Genomic DNA, 22,054 nt, shown 5'->3' on the forward strand with positions numbered 1-22,054 from the left:
GTTGATTCCTTGAGCGGGCCCCAGCACTTTTTCTAGAGAAAAGGGGGGGAACCAGAGCCCAAGCCAGCCATTGGCCAAGCAGGCCACATCTCCCATTGGGCAGATTCGTCATAGACGAGCCAAATATCACATGGCAGCCCGAGCCATGACTCTGTCGGTACCACATTGCTGTTGATAAAAACAGAATAAGACACCAGCCCTTATATTATTAATATACATACGAAACAGCTCAATTTAGAATACTTGAAGAGTGAGTACCCCCCCAACCGCACATCATATTCGAATGGACTTTTTTATAAGTTTTTTCAGAATGAGCACGAGGACTAGTGGCCACAAACCAAATGATAATAAAAAGAACAAAAATCAAACCTCATTAGCATATTATCTCGGGGAATTCGAACATGGTCAAATCGAAGGAGGCCATTATCCATTGTGTTGTAACCTCCATTGCCAAACTTTACACCAATGTCAGCAACTGTGATTCCCGATAGAGGCTGATGGTCTTCAAGGCTTCGAATTTGTACGATAAAAGCTGTCAAGATTTTAAAAATAAGGGCACATAATACTGGAAACTTTGCATGCCAGGATTCTGCAGACAGACTTTGCAACTCTGGTTTGAATGCATCAAACTTCATCATTCTAACGACCATGAAAGGACATATTGCTTGTATATAGATGCTCTTTGGCAAGGGCTTGGCAATTATTTACCACGATTGCATTAACAAGGGTATAAAAAGTATACAAACCAATTGTGATAAGAACTATACAAAAAATTACCATGCACACCATAGTCCTTCCCATCTGTTAGCAGACGTGCGTATACAATCGCATGAGTTGCGACCTTCCCTAACGCACCTGGCCACCACTGCCATTTCGCAAGATCCAAAGAGAATAAATAAACTCAATGTACAGCTTAAAACTGCTTATCGAAGGAAAAACATAATCGACATACAAGAATGCAAAGCAAAGACAAGATGAGAGAAACAATTTCAAAGTAAGAAATACACTATAAGAAAACCACCCCAAAGCACAATACTTACTTTGGTAGCTGTTAATGTAGGAGTATGGAGGACAAACTCATCACTGGAGGGGTCAAAAGTAGCTGTAGTCTCCAGTCCTTGCACATTTGATCCATGACCGAGCTCCGTTTGTGCATAGCATCCAAGGATTCCTTGCCTATATGCAATAGGTAACCACTTCTCTTGTTGTGCATCGGTAGCCTGACCTTTTATTGCAGGTATGAACATACCCTGCAAATGATGATTTAGTGTTTGTTCAGCTGCTAATGGTTAGCAAGACATCAAAATTGCGCATATATTACAACACTAATGCTGTTTCTCTAAAGCTGTTCTGAGAAGGAATACATTTTTTAAAGAAAACTTGAGGATTCCCTACATTTAGCATAATACAATGCAGTTTATAACATCAGTCCCCAAGGGTCCTTTCACAAACTTCAAGAGTAAATTCCAACCCGCTAAGCTGCACCGTGTGATATCCCTTGTCACCTCATCAATTGGCAGGAGAAGTGCAGGTCTTGTAAACAGAGACAAGAACATAGTTTCCTCTTCTCTAGAGCATTTCAAGATGACAAAATGCACCATTTAGCACATGCTCACAAACTCATCATGGTTAAAGCTGTTATGAGATCAAAGTTCTGGTAGCATTCCAAAACATGTACAGATGATATTCCCTTCTACAAATATTCATGGCTCCACGGCCATATTGTCCTCTCTGCCCTGAATACGTTGGTGTGGACATACATGCCATGATCTGATTTCAATATAGTTCTTGATGCCACAACAGCTCAAGGGTCTGCAAGACCACTGGACAGTGGCTCCAAAAATATCATCTATACATTTATATTTTGTGCACGTAACTATGGAGCCAGAATCATGGTCCTTGAAAGATTGAGTGTGAAATTCTCGTGAAACCGTGGTACCAAGGAATGAAGTAAACCAAGTGTGGGCCAAGGGGAAGAAGACTCTGCTCCACGAGGGCCTAGGTGAAGGAGGAAGACCCCCTCCCGTAGATGGTAACCTCCTATATGTGGTCACCCCCTAGTGAAAGGCTTGCCCGAATCCAATCACGCACCTGTCTCCTCGTAGGAGAGACTCCCACTATCCTGCCCACAATCACTCTGTCCTGCAGTGACTTGATTACTTTCTTCACATGTTTCTTGTCTTATGGGAAAAAGGGACCTTAACAATATCATATCAATAAAATATAAAATATCATAAACACTCAACATCGTCAAGGACACAAAAAGGTCTTCTAAACCATGACTTGATAACAAAAAGATTTGCTAGACTACAATGCCCCAAGACAAGAATATGATGACTTAGACTTATACATATGACTCACAATGAGTCGTTCCAACTTATAGAAGGAGAAACAACATCAAAAAATGCTTAAACTCAACTTCCCTACCAACCCAGGAGTTAGCTGAGAGGCACCCCAAACAACTCTCATAAGTCAAGGACCACAATCTGCTTGAAGAGAACAGTTGGCCTTCATGTGGAAACTGCTTATGATATCCTACATGTGCTGTTCCATGGCTATGTGCCATGTGGTAGCACTCTAGATCTTTAGACAAAGACCCCTTATGGGGGTTTACCCATGCAATGATAAAAATTCCTAACATGTTTTGGTGTTTCCTTGGCATCCTTTGTTTAACATCAACATATTTACTTTCCATCAATGTCTAGTGTGGGTGGTGTTTTCCTCTATGGCTAGGGCATGTAATGGAATTTCTTGCATGTGACTTGGGAAAGTTCCTGCTCATCCTTGTCCAATGAATATCCCATATGGAGTTAAATGGGCATGGATCCTATGGGATACTTGCCAGATCATTTGGACATCAAGGTTGAAGAGTGTATATTTAATAGGTGTAATTTGGGTAGTTCCCCAGATACCTTTATTATTTGCAATAAAGAGAGAGTCCATTTAACTCGTAAAACTACCCTTGCAAGGTGAGTAGGGGAGTTGTCGGCCCTTCGCAATGAATTTCATTTCTTTAATGTGGGGTTTGCTATCGCTGCTGCAATCTCTTAAATTCATTGAATTTTTTATATAAACCATCAACATCAAGACTATTACCTCCAAGAGCTTTAGCACTTGGAGAATCCTTAGCCTTGTGAGCTGCCAATCCACTGGAATGATAAGCTCTCCTAACAGAGGACATGAATCCCATGGGAACTGGATCATCCTCTGAATCAAGGACTGCTTCAGTCACCATGTGTCTCTTCCCTCTTGGATTTGGCTTCTCTTGAGCTCAATGAAATCCTTGAATACTCGGAGCATTGGTCCCATGAAATTTTGAATTTATTGCTCTGGACAACCTCGAATCTGATCTTGATTATTATCTTTGTAGGAACTGGATCATTGCCTTCAGCCTCCTCCCTACAAAGTGAAGCTTCAGCCTGCTCCCCACCTATTGGCCCTGATCCCTGGATTGCAGTGGGAAGAGCCCTTATTGAATCTTAAATTTCAACCCCATACATTCTATGGTCTGAATCATTTAGTACCTACCTTTTAGACTGGTTTATGGACTTCCTTGTAGGCATTGTAGAAGCAGAGAATCCTCGGATCTGATCCAAAAATGCCCAAAATTTAAATCACATACTGACTTCGATGGAACCTGAACAAGGATAGAATGGAGAACAAGGATCTAATCACAAAAATTTGAGGCTGCCCTCAGATCAATAGTTGTGCCAGGTAGGAGAGGAGAATAAACCAATTAACAGGGGAAGACAATTTTGATTGCTAAAATGCTTGGTACTGCACTTGTAGGTCAGTTTGCGATTCCATTGATCCAATTAACCTGAAATTCGGAGCATTACTCAAAGAGATCGCAACAAATGGTAAATTCTACTTGCACCAGCCCTCAGCTCCAGAATGCTGTTCCAAACCCAAAAATTCAAGCAGCTTTGATGCAGGATAACATTGCGATCTAATTCATCCAACTTAATTGAAATTTGGAGCATCACTTCATGACATCGCAGCAAAACAAGAATCTGTCTTTGTCAGCACTCAGCCCTAAATTGCAGCTCCAAACCAGGAATTTCGCAACTATCTGTTAGGACATGGCAAGGTGATCAGAATGATGTAGAAAAGGATGTACGATCTAATGGTTTGCCAGAATTGCCCGTCAACTGTGAAGACTACCTTTCATATCAGAGTGGCGCAGTCGTTACGTGACGTGCTGTTGCCGATCACCATGAAGCAACGAACGGTCTGGTCATCAAGAGTGTCAGTGCAAAGTCTGCTGTACGAGACAATTCTCATGCGCTTGATCACCCAGACACATACCGTAAGAAAGATTGTTCGTAGAAGGTCTCCAACATTCGAAATCATCAAGGCCACCAGCACTCTCAAGAGTCCACGAAGTGCACAGAGGAGACAGGTGTTGCCAATCGATGTGCTCGCTGAACTACACGGGCAGATTCTTCAACAGAAGATCAAGATGGACATGTGGAACAAGACTTTGAAGGCCGGCTTGCTTGAGACATCCGTGGTAAGATTTGATGGTCGTAATTTCCCCTCTTGGCAGTTGTTTGTTCGTCTATTATTCATGGAGAAAGGACTGTGCTGGTAAAACAGAGAAGAAACCCACTAACAGTGAAGAGAAAAAGCAAGCATGGGAGCTTAAGAATGAAAAGGTTTTAGGGATTCTTGGATGCGCTTTAGGAGGAGATTTTTTCCATCATGTCAATGTTTCCATGACAGCTGCCCAGAACTGGAACATTCTTGGGGTGGACGGTGAAGAATGTTGAAGCAAGAGTTGTTTTCTTAGCAAATGGGAGACCTCAATAGGAAGCAGGCAATTTTGAAGCAGCTTCAAGCATGGTTGTAAGACAAGACACGACACCTTAGACACGCTTCAGACACGAGTGTCTAAAATAAGACACGTCATTGCAATAATAAATATATAATTAATATATGTATAAGAATACAAGTGTACAACTTGCTAGCATAGCTAGCAGCTAGATTCTAGAAGTACAAATAAGCTACACTTAGACAATGCACTTGTACAATGTACTCAGGAGTTAAAAGGTAAAGCTTGCAAGTCACTACATAACTTTAAAGGTTTACACTGACAATTGAATCTTGATATTCAAAAATCCAGTTAAACAACTTAACAAGAGCCTAGAGGGCTACATAGATTATATTACCAATCATCATAGATCAATAAACATAAATATCATGACAACAGTCTGTTAGTCACATGTGACATGAATGAAATCTACATCTCAATACATATAATAGGAAGCTTTGGACTCTCAAAAGTCAAATCTCTCAAGATTCATCCTAATCCGAATCTGCGAGGTCACTGCCAATGCTGGATCCAAAGTCACCATCAATGATAGCATGATTAAGTCAAACACCCACCCAAAAAAAAAAAACAAGAGTATCTAAAGGTGTCTTAAGGTAAGACACGTGTCTATTCCTTCCCTGTCTAGAGGATGATGAGATTTATTCTGATGCACAGGCTAAACTGTTCAACATATCTACAGATGCTATAATGGGCTGTAAAGCTCAAACTCTGCATTTGAAAGGATTCATTAGAAACAAACCGATCCACATACTAGTTGACAGCGCTAGTACTCATAATTTCATCAACTAAGTCCATCCAAGCAGTGAGGCCGCATCCCACCATAATCGATCAAGGCATTAAAGTGGAGGTGGCTAATGGACAGCACTCATATAGCAAGCAATGTTTCCCAGCCACTAGGATTCAACTATCGGAGAAGTGCACATTTGTTGGTGATCTAATTGTTCTTGAAATGGGCCCTTCGGATGTGAGTGGATGAAGTCATTGGTTGGATCTAGGAAGAATGCTAATGAAGTTTGCTGTACATTTAGCCAAAACACAAGATAGTAATGGGCTAGAAGTGGAGGATAGTGACATGCAAGAGTTACTTCAGCAGTTCTCAGATGTATTTGCTGATCTGACCCAACATCTTCCACCCAAGAGGGACACTCTATTGTGCTGGAACCGGGGTCCAAACCTGTGAACAAATCTCCTAAGGATAGGCTCTCAAGGGTAGAGAGGGACGAAGTGGCAAGACAAGTTAAGGAGTTAGTGGACAGAAATTTTATTACCCACAGCCAATCTCCTTTGCTTCTCCCGTGCTTTTGTTGAAGGAGGATGGCTCGTATAGAATGTGTATTGACTACAGGGACTTGAATAACCAAAACTGCTTGTAGGATTGAAAGGGGTCTCTATCAATTCAAGGTAATGGACTTTAGGCTTACAAATGCTCTTGCAACCTTCCAAGCTCTTATGAAGAAGATCCTGCAGCCTTTTCTCTACAAGTTTGTTCAGGTATTTTTTGATGATATATTAATCTTTAGCAAGTCCAAGGAGAGTATCTACTGCATTTAAGTGTCATGTGCATGGATTGGTATCTAACGTGTACTGGGGTACACAAGACTAGCTCAGGTAGCCTCGGGAGGCTTAGGGCTAGGCAGGCTTGATTCTCGTTTTGAGTGGCAAGGGTAAGAACCAGATTTAGGTCTTCGCTATTTTTGGCCCAAAGATTCAATCTTCAGAGAGCCGAGGGAAGCAAGTCTAGTTCCCTAGTGCTAGGTCTGATCCGAGTCGCGGATACGCGCCTGCATCTTAGCATAGCCCAAGGCCCAGCAGTAGATCCAAGGCCTTTAGGTGCCACCTGGTGGTATGAGACACCAGGCTGGTTAGGATCTGGTTGGGAGGTTCCTGCCAGTAGCTCAACTCGTTGCTCGGAGGGGACATCTCCTGATTCAGGATCTTATCCCATAGGTGTCATTGGGGACGTGTCAGTTGGTATCAGATCCAGCTTCTGAGGTATGAATCTCTGTTGCAAGAAAGAGTGCACGTGATTTCCTCCAGGTATGATTTAAATTTGAAATTGCTTGGGATACCCTGCAAGGGCTCGTTGATTTGTCGGTTAGGGTTATTGCTTGTTGATTGGGATCGAAGGGGTGCGTGAGAGAGCCCAGGTGAATTCGTTGTCAGGAAGAGTCGTTGAAGGATCAAGGAGAGAGAGATTGCATTGTTGATGAGGAGTGGAGAGGTTCTCATGGCGGGTAGATTGGTGTGAGTAGAACTGCTAGAAGAGAAGCGCTAAGGCTATGGCGGAATTCAGGAGACCACGGGCACACAACTGGCTACAAGTAATAGGGCTGGCACTGATGGAAGAGGGCAAGGAGAGGTGTGCAATAGGAGCTGGACAGATCACAATTGGGCTGAGCAGCTTGGAAGCTTAAAAAAGAATGCGCCCTTCCAAGTTAGGCGGATGGGCTTTTCTAGAAAGCTAGGTTTTCTAAAAGCCAGGGTTCACCTAGCCTATAACATGGCAGATCTCTTCTCTTTGCCGGCCCAAAGAATCACGCACCAACTACCCGCCTCAGCTGCCTTCTCTACCGAATCCTGTCAGCCAGCGTCAGGTGCTGCTGATCATCCGTACGGATCAGCCGCCCTCTTTCGTCTCTCTAGTCTTGCTGTTTTTGCCGCCTTCTCTAATTCCCGTGGCAGACTCTAGTTCGTTGCTCGCTCCTAGTCTCGAATCTACCTATTGCTCCTCTCTCCTAGACTGCACTCTCCTCTAAATTCAGTTCCAGGTCTCTCTTCCTCTACCACGATCTATTCATGGCTGAATCAGTGGAACCCAAGCTTTCCGAAGGAGATCAGAATATGGATTACCAAGGAGGGGACAACTAGGGTCTTTATGACGATCTGGTTACAAAGACTGCCTTCAATGAATTCACCTCAGCTCTTGACGCAAAGTTTGAACTCGTAAATTCGAATCATACGGGGTTGACACAGCAACTCCAAGCGATTCATACTTCTATCACGCTCTTGACCAGCACTGTCCAAGCGCTCACACATGTTGATGCTTTAGCTTCAGTGTTTGGTCCGAATATTACACCCTATCCCGGAGATCAAAAGTCCAGAACTAAGGAAGTGGTCGACACGAAAGAGAAGGATTATGACATCGTAGGCAAGCTTAAGGCCCTCGATGTGTCCAAAGAGAATTTGACTTTTGGAGTTCATCTTCAGAAGTTTCATGATTTGCAAACCATAGCTACAAAGATGGACCTTGTCACTTTATTGGGCTTTTTTGTGGATGGCTTGCTTGATTCGTATAAACTTCAGATCAAGAACAACAAGTATACCACTTTGCAAGAGGCCATGAACTATGCGCGCATCTATGATGAGAAACCACTCCAGCTGACACGAGTTGGAAGAACAAGAAGAAGTTCTTTCAGTCACCCACTGGTACAAGGGAGTCAAAGTCAGTTGACAACGCCTCCAAGAATTATTCTACTCACACAAAGAATGGTAGTGCCCGTTTCCTACACACCCTTAAGCTAAAGAAAGAAGAACGTTGTTTTATTTGTGAGAAACGGGGCCACACAACACGGAACGATTGTCCTAAGTGCAAGAACTAGATGCAAGCGCCAGGACCAAAGCTCCATGCATGCCAAGGAACCAAAGCTAAGGGAGCTAATCAAGCATCGATGATGACAGGTATTTTTGTAAATGTCATTACCTGCCCACTTTCATGTAATTGCACTTTTAATAATTTGCTATTTGGCCCCCATGACCTTTTCCGAGCTTATGGAGAAGTAAGGGACCAAAGAGTTCACATTCTCTTTAACTCGGGCAGCTCTCACAATTTTGTGAACTACAAATTTGTGCAGAAGATGGAGCTGTCCACGACACCTAGCAATCACACCTACAAGGTGCAGCTTCCAGCTGGGAAGCAGATTTGGGATCGTAAGGTTGACGAACTTTCTATCCAGATTCAAGACTACATAGCTACTCTTACATAGCTACTCTTACGTGCTATGTTATGCAATTGGAACATGTGGACTTGTTGATCGGAATAGAGTGATTTAAAACCCACGATATTCGGATTGGATGGAAAGACCATACAACTCTCTTTTTTGGATAAGAACAAGAACGTTGTTAGATGATTTCATTGATGTATTCCCTGCACAACTGCCGGAAGCTTTACCTCCAGAACGGGTAGTAGATCATCGCATAGATTTAGTACCTGGGCTTAACCTATTAGTATTCCACCTTATAGGATGAGCCAACTCGAGGAGGACGAGTTAGCTTCACAACTTCAAGACCATCTAAACATGGGTTATATTAGCCAAAGTAAATCAACCTGGGATGCACCTATCCTTTTAAGAAAGAAGATGGTTCGTGGAGGATGTGTGTAGATTACAAACGGTTAAATAAAGTAACAATTAAGAATAAATACCCCCTTTCTCATTCAAATGATTTGATCGACCGGTTGGCCGACGGAGCAAAGTATTTTACCAAGCATACGGCTTACCATCAAATCCGTATCTATGCTAAACACATAGAGAGAACCGCTTTTTATACTAGGTATGGCCACCACGAGTTTCTCGTATTGCCTTTTGGTTTGACCAATGCCCAAGCTACCTTCCAGCAAATGATGAACGATTTATTCCGAGATTATTTGGGCAAATTCCTTGTCGTGTTCTTAGATGACATCTTGATATATAACCAATCGCTAGAGGATCACATTGGACACCTCCGGATTGTCTTAGTTCTTTTAAGACAACATAAGCTATATGCCAAGATGAGTAAATGTGACTTCTTTATGAAGGAGATCGTTTACTTAGGACACAAGATTTCTTCGGAAGGTATCAACATTGATCTAGATCGTATCCAAAAGGTTTTGGAATGGCCCATCCCTCAGACAGTGAAACAACTTCGTTCTTTCCTAGGATTTACGGTCTTTCTACAAAAGTCATGGCACCTTTGACCAACATGTTGAAAGGTCGCAGACGCATGTCTACCTAGCCGATCTCTTGGAATGATGCAATGAACAAGGCTCTTGAGACCTTGAAGCAAACTATCAAGGAAGCTAATGTTCTTGCAATGCTCGATCCCACCCGGCGTTATGTTTAAGAGGCCGATGCGAGTGATTTCGCAATTGGGGTAGCTTTATTCCAAGAGGGCAAACCTGTAGCTTTTGAAAGTAAAAAGCTAGATGACACTCAATATCGTTCGCCAACACTAGAAAAAGAACTGTATGCGGTCTTGTACGCTCTAAAGGTTTGGAGGCACTACTTGTATGGTTCCGAGTTTCTTGTATTGACAGATCATCAGTCAATAAAGTATGTGTGTGACGGGTCGGAATTGAGGGGAAGAAAGGTCAGATGGGAAGAGTCAATGCAAGATTTTGATTTTGAAATACGTTATCAAAAGGGTTTCTTAAATAATGTGGCGGATGCCTTAAGTCGAGTCAAGTTTGTAAATGCTATGTCATTTACGGAAATATCCTCAGACCTATTTCAATCCTTGAGAGGGCTTTGCGCAACTGATAGTTATTTCAGTTCTTATTGGCAGAAGGTCCAAGATGGGAGCTCCATGGTTGACCAAGACTCAGGGATACACCCACGAATGCTACAAAGTTGAGGGGATTCCTTGGATTGACTTCCTTCTATAGGAGATTCATTGAACATTTTGCAGACATTGCTTCACTTCTTACTGATCAGTTAAAGAAAGAGGCATGTTTTTGCATAGCCATTGCAGAGAAAAGGTTCAGGACCTTAAAGAGGCTTTGACATTAGCTCCCCTCCTTGTTTGTCCAGACTTTTCCTAGCCATTCACTATTGAAGATGATGCTGGTGGAGGTGGCATTGGGGCTGTTCTTAAGCAGAGTAATGGAGTTGTAGCCTATGAAAGTTGTAAGTTGAATGATAAGGAGTCAATATACCTAGATGAATCCAAGAACATTCCCAAACTCATCCTCTGAAAACACAACATAGTGCAGTTTCAATCTCATGATAGGCACTCATAAGGTTGAAAACCATAAATTACACACAGTAGGGACTAGCTACTATGACAACCCCATTGACATCATCAGCGCCCAACAGTGGGTGTAGACCATAGTATAAAAATATGACTTACACATACTTGAGCATCCATTTATACAAAGTCTTCGTACTGAGTTTCTATCGGCACTCTAGAGGTGAAGGGCAGACTCAGCCATGACGAAGGCTAGCACTAAAGGAGAAGGCTAATCAAAGTCAAAGTCAAAGTATCACATTTATGAACAAGAGATGCTTGCTATCCTGCATACAATTAAAAAATGGCATCATTACATTTATGGCAGCTATTTTAAGGTCAAAACTGACCATATGACTTTCAGATACTTCCTACCTCTATCCCCTAAGCAGAGAAGGTGGTTATCTATTGTGCAAAATTATGATTTTGATAGAGTATGAAGTGGGCATGTACTCTGTCATCGATCTCAGAAATTTACAAGGATTGGGTCCATGAAGAGGAGTACTTCTCTAATCCCAAAGCTGCTGCTGTATTCCAGGCCTTGCAAAACCCTGATTGTCATGACTATCCAGACTTTGATTTGCATAATGGTTTATTGTGGTACAATGGAATAATATTTCTAGTTGAAAATTCCGCATCTAGTTCTGCACGAGTTGCATTCATCTCCTATGGCTGGCCAAAATAGGGCTGTTGAAGACTTATGAAAAAGTCAAGCAAAGCTTTTATTAGAAAGGACTGCCCCAAGAAATTGTGAGTAACCATGATGCCAAGTTTATGGGCCAGTCCATGATGCCAAGTTCGTGGGAGATCCTGGCTCGCATTGCAGCTTGGCATATTTGGAGAGCCAAGTGTACAGAGGCGATGGAGGGTACCCGGCTATGGCCAGTATTTGGACTGACACAATTTACACTCTGATGGCCATCTGGGCGAGCATGCAGGGATCCTCCAAAGCAGCCACTGCCAGGAGAGTTACTTTTTTCAGAGTTTAGAGAGGATCTCCTTCTTCTCTGAGTCTCCCTCAGGGTTCAGGTGGCATTTTCAGCCTCCACCTTGGTTTTTAATTAGCTCCTTTTGAGCTGTTTTTTTTCCTCATGCATAGGATGATGTATTCCCTCATTTGAGCTTGCTCTCGTGGTTTTCATTCATACTTAATGAAGTAATTTTCTTGGAAAAAAAGTTTATGGGCCAGTTTTGGCAGGAGCTTTTTAGGTCCATGGGCACACTCTTTACTCCTCGTACAGTAGATCATCCTCAGAGCAGACTGAGGAAGTTAATAGGTGGTTGGAAGAGTATCCAAGGCAATTTTGTTTTGATACCCAATCTACATGGGACAAGTTAAGCTGAGGTTTGCTGCAATACCTCTATTTGGTTTGAGGCTATGTTTGGCTGCAAAGCCCATGTACTATCCACCATTATTGACAAGGCAGCAAGCTAAGGATGATCTTGCCAATATGACTGCCCTGTTGCAACAACGCAAGGACAATATGATGAGAGCTCAAGCCAGGATGAAGGAGTATGCTGATCAGCATCGAAGGGATCTCCATTTTGAACAGGGGGATTATGTATTTCTAAGGCTCCGCAAATCACAATACGCCTCTTTGAATGGGAATACTAATGTTAAACTTGCCCATAGGTATTATGGACCATACAAGGTGCTGAGGAAAGTTCGTGAAGTTCAATTGGAGCTTCCTCCTAGCACCAGAATTCATAATTTTTTCCATGTTTCCCAGCTCAAGAAATAGACATATATTCTCCCCCTCGATCTGTGCGAAGTATCTGCACCTTGAGTCTTGTCTCATTCTCAACCATAGCCTTTTTAGAGGAATTATCCCCTATGGATGAGGCTGGACACATTGAATATTCCATTGGCCTCATAGATCATGTGCTGAAAAATAAGTCATGCATGGAGTACTACATCAAATGGAGAGGCCTACCTGATGATGAGTCTTCTTGATAGCCTTCCTCTATTGTAGAGCAGATCCCTAACTCCTCAGCTGACGCAGAATTTCAGAGGTTTGGCTACCATTGTAGCTGCATGAAGCTGCTTTACTTCTACTGCTCTTCCAAAGACTCTTCAAAATTTGGGGACAAACTTTTTTTGGGGAGGTGTGGCCTGTAAAAGAGGGCTAGTTAGTAGGCTTCTAGTTAGCTAGTTAGTAGTTTGCCACGTGGCACTTGGGTATACACCACATTAGCAATCCTGTAAATTGCAGCCAGTCCTGGAACCATAAATAGGCTGCTGTACTACGTTTGTAGATACCATTGACCATTCATCATTCATTAATGTGACTTTCACAGCTGAGTACTTGCTTAAGCTGAACTCTATGAAGAAGAACACTCTTTCTGTCCTTGTACAGCCCATCACAAATCCTGTTGGCAGGTCCAGCCCTTACCTCCACTCCTTTCCAACTAATTAAGGTACCTCTTGCTACTTTTCCCTGCAAGGCTACCCTAGGCTAGATTCCTTTGCTATTGCACATTACTCTAGTTCAGTTTCTGGTCAGCCACTGGTCAGCTACTACAGACAGTCCTGCTCTGAGGAGCAATGCAACAAGTCTAGCCCTAGTTCAGTTTATCTGTGACTATTCTAAAAATGAACAGAACTGTCTATAGCTAACTCACCACTGGCTGACCAGAAACTGAACTAGAGTAATGTGCAATAGAAAAAGAATCTACCTAGGGTAGCATTGCAGGGAAAAGTGGCAAGAGGTACCTCCATTAGTTGGAAAGGAGTGGTGGTCAGGGGCTGGACCTGGTAACACGATTCATGATGGGCTGCACAAGGACCTTAAAGTTCAGCTTGAGCGAGTGCTCAGCTGCGAGAGTGAATAATGAATGATAAATGGTATGCAAAAATGTAATACAGCAGCCTATTTATAGTTCCAGGACTGGCTGCAATTTACAAGATTGCTTATGGGATAGATCCCCAAGTGCCAACTAAAGACTACTAACTAGCTAACTAGATAGCCTGTTAACTAGACCCTTTTGTTACATGCTGATTTGGGATACAGTTGCACCATGTCAGTCTATTGTTTCCTAGATTGTGCTGTGCCAGCCAGGCCTTGTCCAGCTACCATTGGCTGCGTGTCAACATGCGATTCCAAGCACTAAATCTTGTCCCACATGGAAGGATCTTATTTGATCATATGGGATTGATGCACAAGCTCGCTCTGCCACTGGCCATGAGGTGTAGGTCCCCCATATTCCTAGTTTCTTTGTACATGCCCATGTCCATAAGGCGATAAAGGCCTATGCCTCCCCTAGAAGGCCCCTGCCTCTTGTCTCAAAAACTTGCTCTTATAGGCTTTTTAGGCCTTTATTAAGATTTCCTTTTTTACTTTATTTCTCTCTCGGTATTATTGTTCTTCTGTTTTTGGTCCCAAAGGTGGTGGCATCATCATCATCTCTCTCCCGCTCTCTCTTTCTCAAAAGACACATGTATCTGCAAGCACAACAGAGTCTTGCCAATATCTCATCTAATACATAGTAAAACAGGTTGGGAACACTGTGAAGTGGCAGTTGATTTGTGACAACTACCTCTAAGATCAAAAGATTTTCTATCATCCCCATTGTGTGCACGACAACAAATCCTAGCTGAGAGGTCAGTTACCCAATGTAAGTCCGTATATGCTGGTTCATCCACAAACTTTCTCAGCATTGATGCCTCAGCTTCTGCAAAATCATGAAAAGAAAGAAAAAATAATATGAAGAAAAAAAATAAGGAAAATGAAGGAAGCATTAGCCTTATAACCATAGCTTGTTTCTAACTCAATTGTTACAAAATGCTTCAGACCTGGATAGTTTGCACACACAAATCCCTCTTTTAAGACGTTGAAACTTTACCACCCAAGCAATCACGTTTACTTAAATTAACTCACTGCTATTTGCATCATTACAAGTGTCCTATCATGACCTATAGCTGTGTTCTAGATGACGAAACAAGTAATCACCAATGCAATTTTACGATTGTAAGACTAAAAGTGCTGAGATTTTGATAGAAGATTCCCAAATTCAGTTCGACAGTGCTTTTTATTCATATATGACCCTAAGGTTGGCATCACCCTTATTTCTGAAAGGCTCTTGATGTAAATAAGGGGCAGTGCATGCCTTTCTTAAACACGCTTCCTTGCAAACCCTATCACAAGCAGCAAGCTCCCATACCATCATATATCACTATAAATTACCAGAAAAACACATACCTGTTAGAGGAACGGTCTGTATAAGCTCCCATGCATGTGCTGCTTTCTGTAAGGTACGCTTGAAAAGTTCAGGACGACTTAGCCTCACCCTGTCGTCCTTTTGAAAAACCTAATCACAACAATACAACATTCTGAACATTAATTGAAAAACATGCAGTTTCGTGCCATTATCCTTTCATAATAGAGAGCCCAAAAATGCGCGGAACATGTCCCCCTCCAAGAAAAAAAGATGCTATAAGTAAAGACCATGTGATTCTACAGCTAGAGAAGCCATCTTAGGGGGAAGAAAAAGTGGAGCCTCAACGAATCACAAAAAAGCTAGAAATATTTTAAAAATCAGTGAATTTTAGCTTCTTAAGGCCAAAAACGTCAATATGCATACCTTACGGCAGGCCAAAAAGCTGTTGGCCTGCCCCTGGCCAGGTCTAAGTGATGGTGCTTTGTTTAAGGAGCTAAATTTCCATTTATGGCCCCATCATTTTCTCCCCCTTTCTCTCTTGCTCTCTTCTTCTTCTTCTCTCTCTTGAAGCTAAATTTCCATTTATGGCCCCATCATTTTCTCTCCGTTCCTCTCTCTCTCTTCTTCTTCTTCTTCTTCTTCTTCTTCTCAACTTTAAATTTGCCCGGCCAGGCCTTTTGAAAGTATTCAACTTGTTTTACTTGTATCACAATTCTCTTTATGGTATTTACAGCCAATAGGTGAGATCAAGCCAGGTTTAAAAGAAGCAAGGCAAGTTAGTTGCGTCGGGGGGGAAGACAGACAGAGTTCGGCTTTAAAAATCAGACAATCACTAATGAGGCATTAGCTCACAAAGATTTTCCAAGTGTAATCACTTTCTGCAGACATGATGAAACTATAAACATGCGATAGCTGGCTTCAGCGTCAGAATAGGAGTCTTTTTTCGTTTTGCTTTTTCGCTCGAGAACGTCAACGCCTAATCTTATGAAATTACGCACCTGCAGATAAAAGCAGGTGTTCTCCAGGAACATACTTCAGAGAGAGTCAGGCCTCGTCGGCAATCTACGCTATTTAGAACACTTATGAGAAGTCCCATTACTCTTCACAAGCAAAATTCAATGATAGCATTGCGATATCATATCATCCAACTCAGTATCTGGCGATTGAAATGGACTAAATCTTCCTTGACGAGTTTGTTTTACTTTGTCTCTAATTTTGAGCTGTCTATCGCATTGCGCTTAAAATTCAACGAATTCGGATCATCGGCGTATGAAGTATAAGTTTGACTTTCGATTTGTCTCACGTACTGCAATCTCACGTAAATTCTTCTAAAAAATTATGCTTCTGCGTCCGAATTTAGCAAATCTCAATCCCGTTCTGCTAATGGAAGGCACTCCGGGGCGAATGCCAAACGGGAAAAGGCAACGTTGGCATTGCGAAAGGAGCAGAGAACGCACGGGGTCGTTGGCGACGAGCTGAGCCATGCGCTGGGAGAGCTGGAGCTGGCGAGGGCCACCGGCCCAGAAGATCTTCATGGAGTGGAGATCGAATTGGGAGAGGGAGCGTTCATGGGAGAGGTAATCGGGGGGGGAATCCTTCTGAGGGGCGACCGCCATAGCTGAGCTCAAAAAGCAAAGGCACCAAAATAAACAAGAAGAAGAAGAAGAAGGAGGAGAAGAGAACGAAGCGAGGGTGTTTTTTGTAGGAGGCGACTTTTACAACGAACGCTGGCCTTTTTCACTCCCTTTGAAAATTTCCTGTCGTCTCTGCTTTTTGCCGCTTTTATTTACCACCTAACTTGGTGGTGCGTGGTGAGTTGAATGGAGGCTAGTTATAACTTCTATTCGGATAGGAGCGCCATATTTACTTATCTTTTTTAGAGAGAGGGAGAAGAATATATATACACATGTAGAGAGAGAGAGAGAGATTAAGATTTAGTGGAGAGGGAGTGAGACAAGAAAATTTAATGGAGAGAGAGAGAGAGAGAGAGAAGCTTTTAAAGCCATTTTGAGTTAGAATGGGTACTTAAATGGGGGGGGAGATAGAGAGAGAGAGAGAGAGAGAGAAAGAATGGTTCTTCAATATAAAGGTACACATTATGTGTGTGTGTGTGTGTGTAGATAGGTAGATAGATAAGAAGAGAGAGAGAGAGAGAGAGAGACACTAGGAGATTTAGTAGACGTAGTACTAGTAGTAGTAGTAGTAGTAGAAGTAGAAGGAGGAGAGAGAGAGAGAGAGAGATTTGGAACACATTAAATACATTGTTGTGATGCTTTGTATTATATGGGGGTAGATTTTTTGTTTTCTATTTTTTGTATTACATGTGGTAGATTTTATATCATATTTTATAGAAAATAAAAGTATTATATCTTGTAGGATACAAAGTACAACTATGCTTTTTTGGCCTAATAAGATCTTCTTTGGAGTGCTCTTTCTATTTTTCATAAAGAATAAGGGAAAACCTTGTCTTTAGGAAACATAGACAATGGCTCCATGTCTCTTGCAATAGACACATTATGAAGACTGGTTTGTTGACCCCCTTCTAGAGGACTCGTTTGGGTTTTTGGAGACTTGTGGCTCTATGAAGGAGTAGCGATTAAACTTTTGCGATGGAATCCACGTGAGTGGGTATGGATATTACTAAGCAATCAAGCCACAAGCTAGAAGCCCTTTAGAGCATCTCAACTAAAAGAGACTTTAGATCATGACTATAATTTTAGTGTGCATGTTAAAATCTTTTAGAAATACACCAAGATTTTAGTATACATGCTAAAGAATTCTACTTAGGAATATACCAAAATATTCTTATCCTAGGCATTGTTTCTTTTATTTCTATAGCTATGTAAGCAAATTACACAATTGACATGTTTTTTATGATATTGAATCAACCTTCTATTTAAAGGGTTTAGTTTAAAAAACAAAGCTGTTGTCTGTGATGTTGCTTGAAATACGTATAGTTGAATCAACTTTATTTTAAATTATTATGTTTATTTATGGTTGGAATGAGAGAGGAAGAGAGATGTTGTTAATCATATGAAACTACTATGGAGATAGAGAATGATAGATATTGAGGTAGTTTACAATCTGTTATACTAAAGAACGTCAAGGATGAGCATGGGGGATGGATTCCTCAGCTGAATAGAAAATATTCATGGATAACAATGCAACCCACTAATCATATGGGTGCTATAAAGTGTCTTGGAAGGATGCAATGGACATCTCCAAACATTGGAAGCGAAGGATATTGGATTTTGAGATGTCTCCCAATAGCAAAATAGTAACCCGTGTATATATTCAACATGTCTTTACCGACACATACATATACGTGCATCCACATGCAGGCCTTCCATATCGTAGACCCAATATGCTTCAAAGTATTTGCATTTGTATGGGGACTTCCTTATGTCTTGTACTTGTTTTATAGGTTTGTATCCATCTACTTACAAAGAGTGGGAGCCTGCAGCATGCATAACTGAGGTGTTGCATGTCCTCCATGCTGAGATTGGGAGTCTTCAGTACGAAGGTCGCACACCATTAGAATTAAAGAAGGACGAGACCTTTTATGACTTAATGTTCATAGTGTTGGATCAAGAAGGCTAGTATGGAAGATTAGATCACTTCCCTTGCCTTCTTTTGAGACAATCTAGAGTGGCCACTTCAAGCACAGAGATTAGCAAATCACATAGAAATAGAATGTTCAATTGTACCACCATGGTGAAGTATACATAGGAAGCACATGTGAAACAACTATTCAAGAAGGATGGAAAATGCATGCCAAGTTTTCACACCTCTAAATAATTTGTTGCGTTTCCAACCAAATCTCCTACAAATCTTCAGTTTGATTAGCACATCCATATTAAGCAACATGTAGTGAAACACATCCCCTCTTTATTTGGCTTTAATTGGAGTAAAATTCCTCTATGTGCTAACCCCTTTGGAGAATACAATTTCAAAAAAATACAACAAAACAAGTCATAAACAATGACAACATGCACCTAGTTGAAATAATGAATTTTATTTCAAGGATTTTTAAAACTTGGGTACTTACTACAAAACTTTTTGAAGCAATTCCTTACTTTGCACCATTTGGATACTTACAACAAAATTCTTTTAAAAACTTGGGTACTTACAACAAAATCTTTGGATCAATTCCCTACTTTGCATAATTTGTCATAAAACAGTTCATGGACCTTGCTTGGTTTATGGATCATATGGATGTGAAAATTGTCTTCTTGGCTAGTTTTTTACACGATGAAATCTATGTGACAATTGTCTTCTTGAATGGTTTTCCAGATGATGACATCTACATGAAAATTGTCTTCTTGAATGGTTTTCTAGATGATGAAATCTACATGTAGGTTATGCTATCAAACGTTAAAAATAGAAAGGTTGCGGAGTGCCCAAATCTTTTTATGGATTTCAGCCACATCATGGAATGCCAAGATCCATAATCATTTTATCAATATGGGTTTTCAACCATCATTTTATCAATATCATTTTTCAACCATCAGGTTTAGATCCTTCCTTTGATATAAGGAAGACATCACAATTCTTGTTGTTCTATGTGATGATGATCTGATCATCACAAGATACAATGTTAAGCTTATTACTAAGTCAAAAGTTCAATCACATTGAGTTTTGGCATGAAAGACATAGGAGACCTCCACTATTTTCTTGGTATAGATTACTAGCAAGAATCAAAAGATATGGATTACTATGGTGGTGGTGCCTACGATTGAACAAGTCATGCAGAGCATATCTACAACACATACTCCATTTTGTTCGACAACATGAGTTCCATGAACTTCCATCCAAACCTAGAAAGTATTGTTTGTAGCTCAGCTATGGACTCAAGCTGCTATTTTGCACCAACTTTGCTTATTGGCAATTGCACCTCCTCCCAGAAATTATTATTGTGGTCACTACCCTAGCTTTTGAATTCTCATAGATCGCTTTCTGCTTATGCCTTTTGCGAATGTTTATATAGTTTTCTTATGAAAGCACATATATGATTTAGTTTTTAGGTTTGAAAAGCGTGCTTTTATGCTTTTAGTCAATAGCTTTTCCTTTAGTTGAAAACTTGTCGTTTAGATGAATCGGAATCAAGGCCCAAATTTAATGACATGTGGCTCAAGGAGGTGGAAGAAAACTCAAACTTCCCCCTAGGATGCCTATCGTAATGATGAGGATCTCCACCCTTCATGGAGGGAGCAAATTATGGCCATCAAGCTCCCTGTTGTCAATGGTATCTCCTCTTCACATTTGACAAATCATAGGATCTCATCAAAGAAAGAAGCTCCATGAGCATGGCAATATAAACCGTGTTGTGGGGAGGTGCCCATGCAGTTCTAGACAAAATATAAGTCATAACACTAGTAAACAATCCTTTCTCGAATTTGAGTCCTATCGTACTGAAACAAATCCGATTTCTTAGTGTAGCATTGAAACAATCATTCAATATGTATAATGTTGTAGCATGGCACTAGTTTCCTACTGGTATTCTATGAAGTGATCACCTTGAGGAATATAGAAAACCACCTTGGGGCATGTGCGTGCATGTCCCTAGTAGTCATGTGCTTGCATCTACTATGCCCACTCTTTCCTTGTGTGAGGGTGGTTCAATGGAGTATATAGACTTGAACATTAAACAATATGGGGCATTTGAACGGTTCAAAAGTAAACAATGAAATATGTCAATGAAGTCTAGGTGTGGGGAATGCACGAAGGGGGTGAGCCAAGAGCACAGGGCCGGCCAACTTCTCTGTCATGTCTATGTCTTCCTCCAAGCTTCTCCAATCGAAACTGTGCACAAGATTGGCCAGCGCCATAGCCATCACCTGCAGAGCTAAAGGCATTCCTGGGCACATCCGCCTCCCAGCTCTAAATGGAAGTAGCTCGTAGTCATGACCCTTCACATCCACCTCGCTTCCCACAAATCTCGTCGGCTTGAACTCCTCTGCCTTCTCCCACACCGTTTCGTCCCTTGCAATCGCCCATACATTCACCAATAGCCTCGTCTTCGCTGGTACCTCGTACCCCCCCACCTTGCACGCCTCTTGTGATGCATGTGGCAACAGCAGCACCGCCGGTGTATGCAGCCTTAGCACCTCTTTCACGGTTGCTTGCAGATATGGAAGTTTGGGCAAGTCGGACTCTGTCACGAGTCTCTTCTCTCTTGCTAAGGCTTTGTCGACCTCCACCTGAACTTTCCTCAGTTCCTCGGGATGGCGGATAAGCTCCGCCATCGCCCATTCCGTGCTAACAGTGGTTGTATCGACGGCAGCTGCAAACACTTCTTGGTGCGCGAAAGACGACAACAAGTGAGAAACACGTCGAGCGAGAAATCTGCGAATTGCAGAGATTCCCGTTCGTCCTACGATGCAGCAAGCAATGGTACAAAACCGCAAGTAGTAGAGAGTGAGACCAGAGGCTAGCAGCATCGAGAACTTACAAATAGCACGGACTTAATGGAGTCCATCGCCTTCGCGTCACGTTTCTCCGTTTTCCGCAATAGCACATCCAAGAAGTCGTCCGTTGATATGCTTCCTCCTGCCTTCCTCAAACGCCCCTCCACTATTTGAGTCATATACTTGTCCAACCACCGGTGGCCTTCACGCATGCGACGCTTGGTCTTCCAATCTAGCCATCCCAGGAAAGGAACGTAGTCTCCTGTGAGGAATGCGGCACTGCAGTCCTCCAAGAGATCGTGCAGCTCGTTGCCGGAGCCAGTCGCCCAGTCCACCAACGGTGTAGAGACCACCACTCGCCCTATGATGTTTCCAGCCATCCACACAAGCTAGCTCACAAGGAACTTTTGACTAATGTCTATATAGGAATTTGGTGTTGAACTAGGAAATTTGAGCATATGGTTGGGTGGGGTAGGAAAGCATTGTTGTGGTGAGTGTCTTTAGAATGTAATCATGGATCCATTGCTCTTCCGGCTCTTCGGATGCGGTGGGGTACAAAAAGTGCCGTGATTGCATCTCTAAACATTTTTTGATCAACAAGGTAAAATGACAAGAAATCTTTCGTTAGTGACATCCGAGGCTTCCATAATGGTGTGGCCGCTCTTTCCAACCAACG

At 41.9% G+C, this 22,054-nt stretch overlaps 1 protein-coding gene and 1 pseudogene across 1 annotated transcript in view; both read right to left on the minus strand.

Moving 5' to 3' along the window:
- Window positions 1–16,660, minus strand: part of LOC147893486 (peroxisomal acyl-coenzyme A oxidase 1-like) — a 58,180-nt gene extending 41,520 nt beyond the window's left edge. The window contains exons 1-6 of the mRNA XM_087385682.1: window positions 16,429–16,660; window positions 15,013–15,121; window positions 14,424–14,485; window positions 1,041–1,250; window positions 778–865; window positions 370–532 (exon numbers count right to left, since the gene is read on the minus strand). Of these exons, the coding sequence (XP_087241808.1) occupies window positions 370–532; window positions 778–865; window positions 1,041–1,250; window positions 14,424–14,485; window positions 15,013–15,121; window positions 16,429–16,587 (791 nt within the window). The 5' untranslated portion in view covers window positions 16,588–16,660. The remainder of the gene's footprint in view (window positions 1–369; window positions 533–777; window positions 866–1,040; window positions 1,251–14,423; window positions 14,486–15,012; window positions 15,122–16,428) is intronic.
- A 4,004-nt stretch (window positions 16,661–20,664) lies between these two features.
- Window positions 20,665–21,758, minus strand: LOC147893487 (cytochrome P450 76C4 pseudogene; annotated as a pseudogene).
- Window positions 21,759–22,054: the final 296 nt, after the last annotated feature.

The sequence above is a fragment of the Dipteris shenzhenensis genome, chromosome 15 (assembly GCF_047967505.1).
Source record: "Dipteris shenzhenensis isolate YYH24624 ecotype China chromosome 15, Dip_SZ_1.0, whole genome shotgun sequence".
In the NCBI taxonomy this organism is placed as follows: Eukaryota; Viridiplantae; Streptophyta; class Polypodiopsida; order Gleicheniales; family Dipteridaceae; genus Dipteris; species Dipteris shenzhenensis.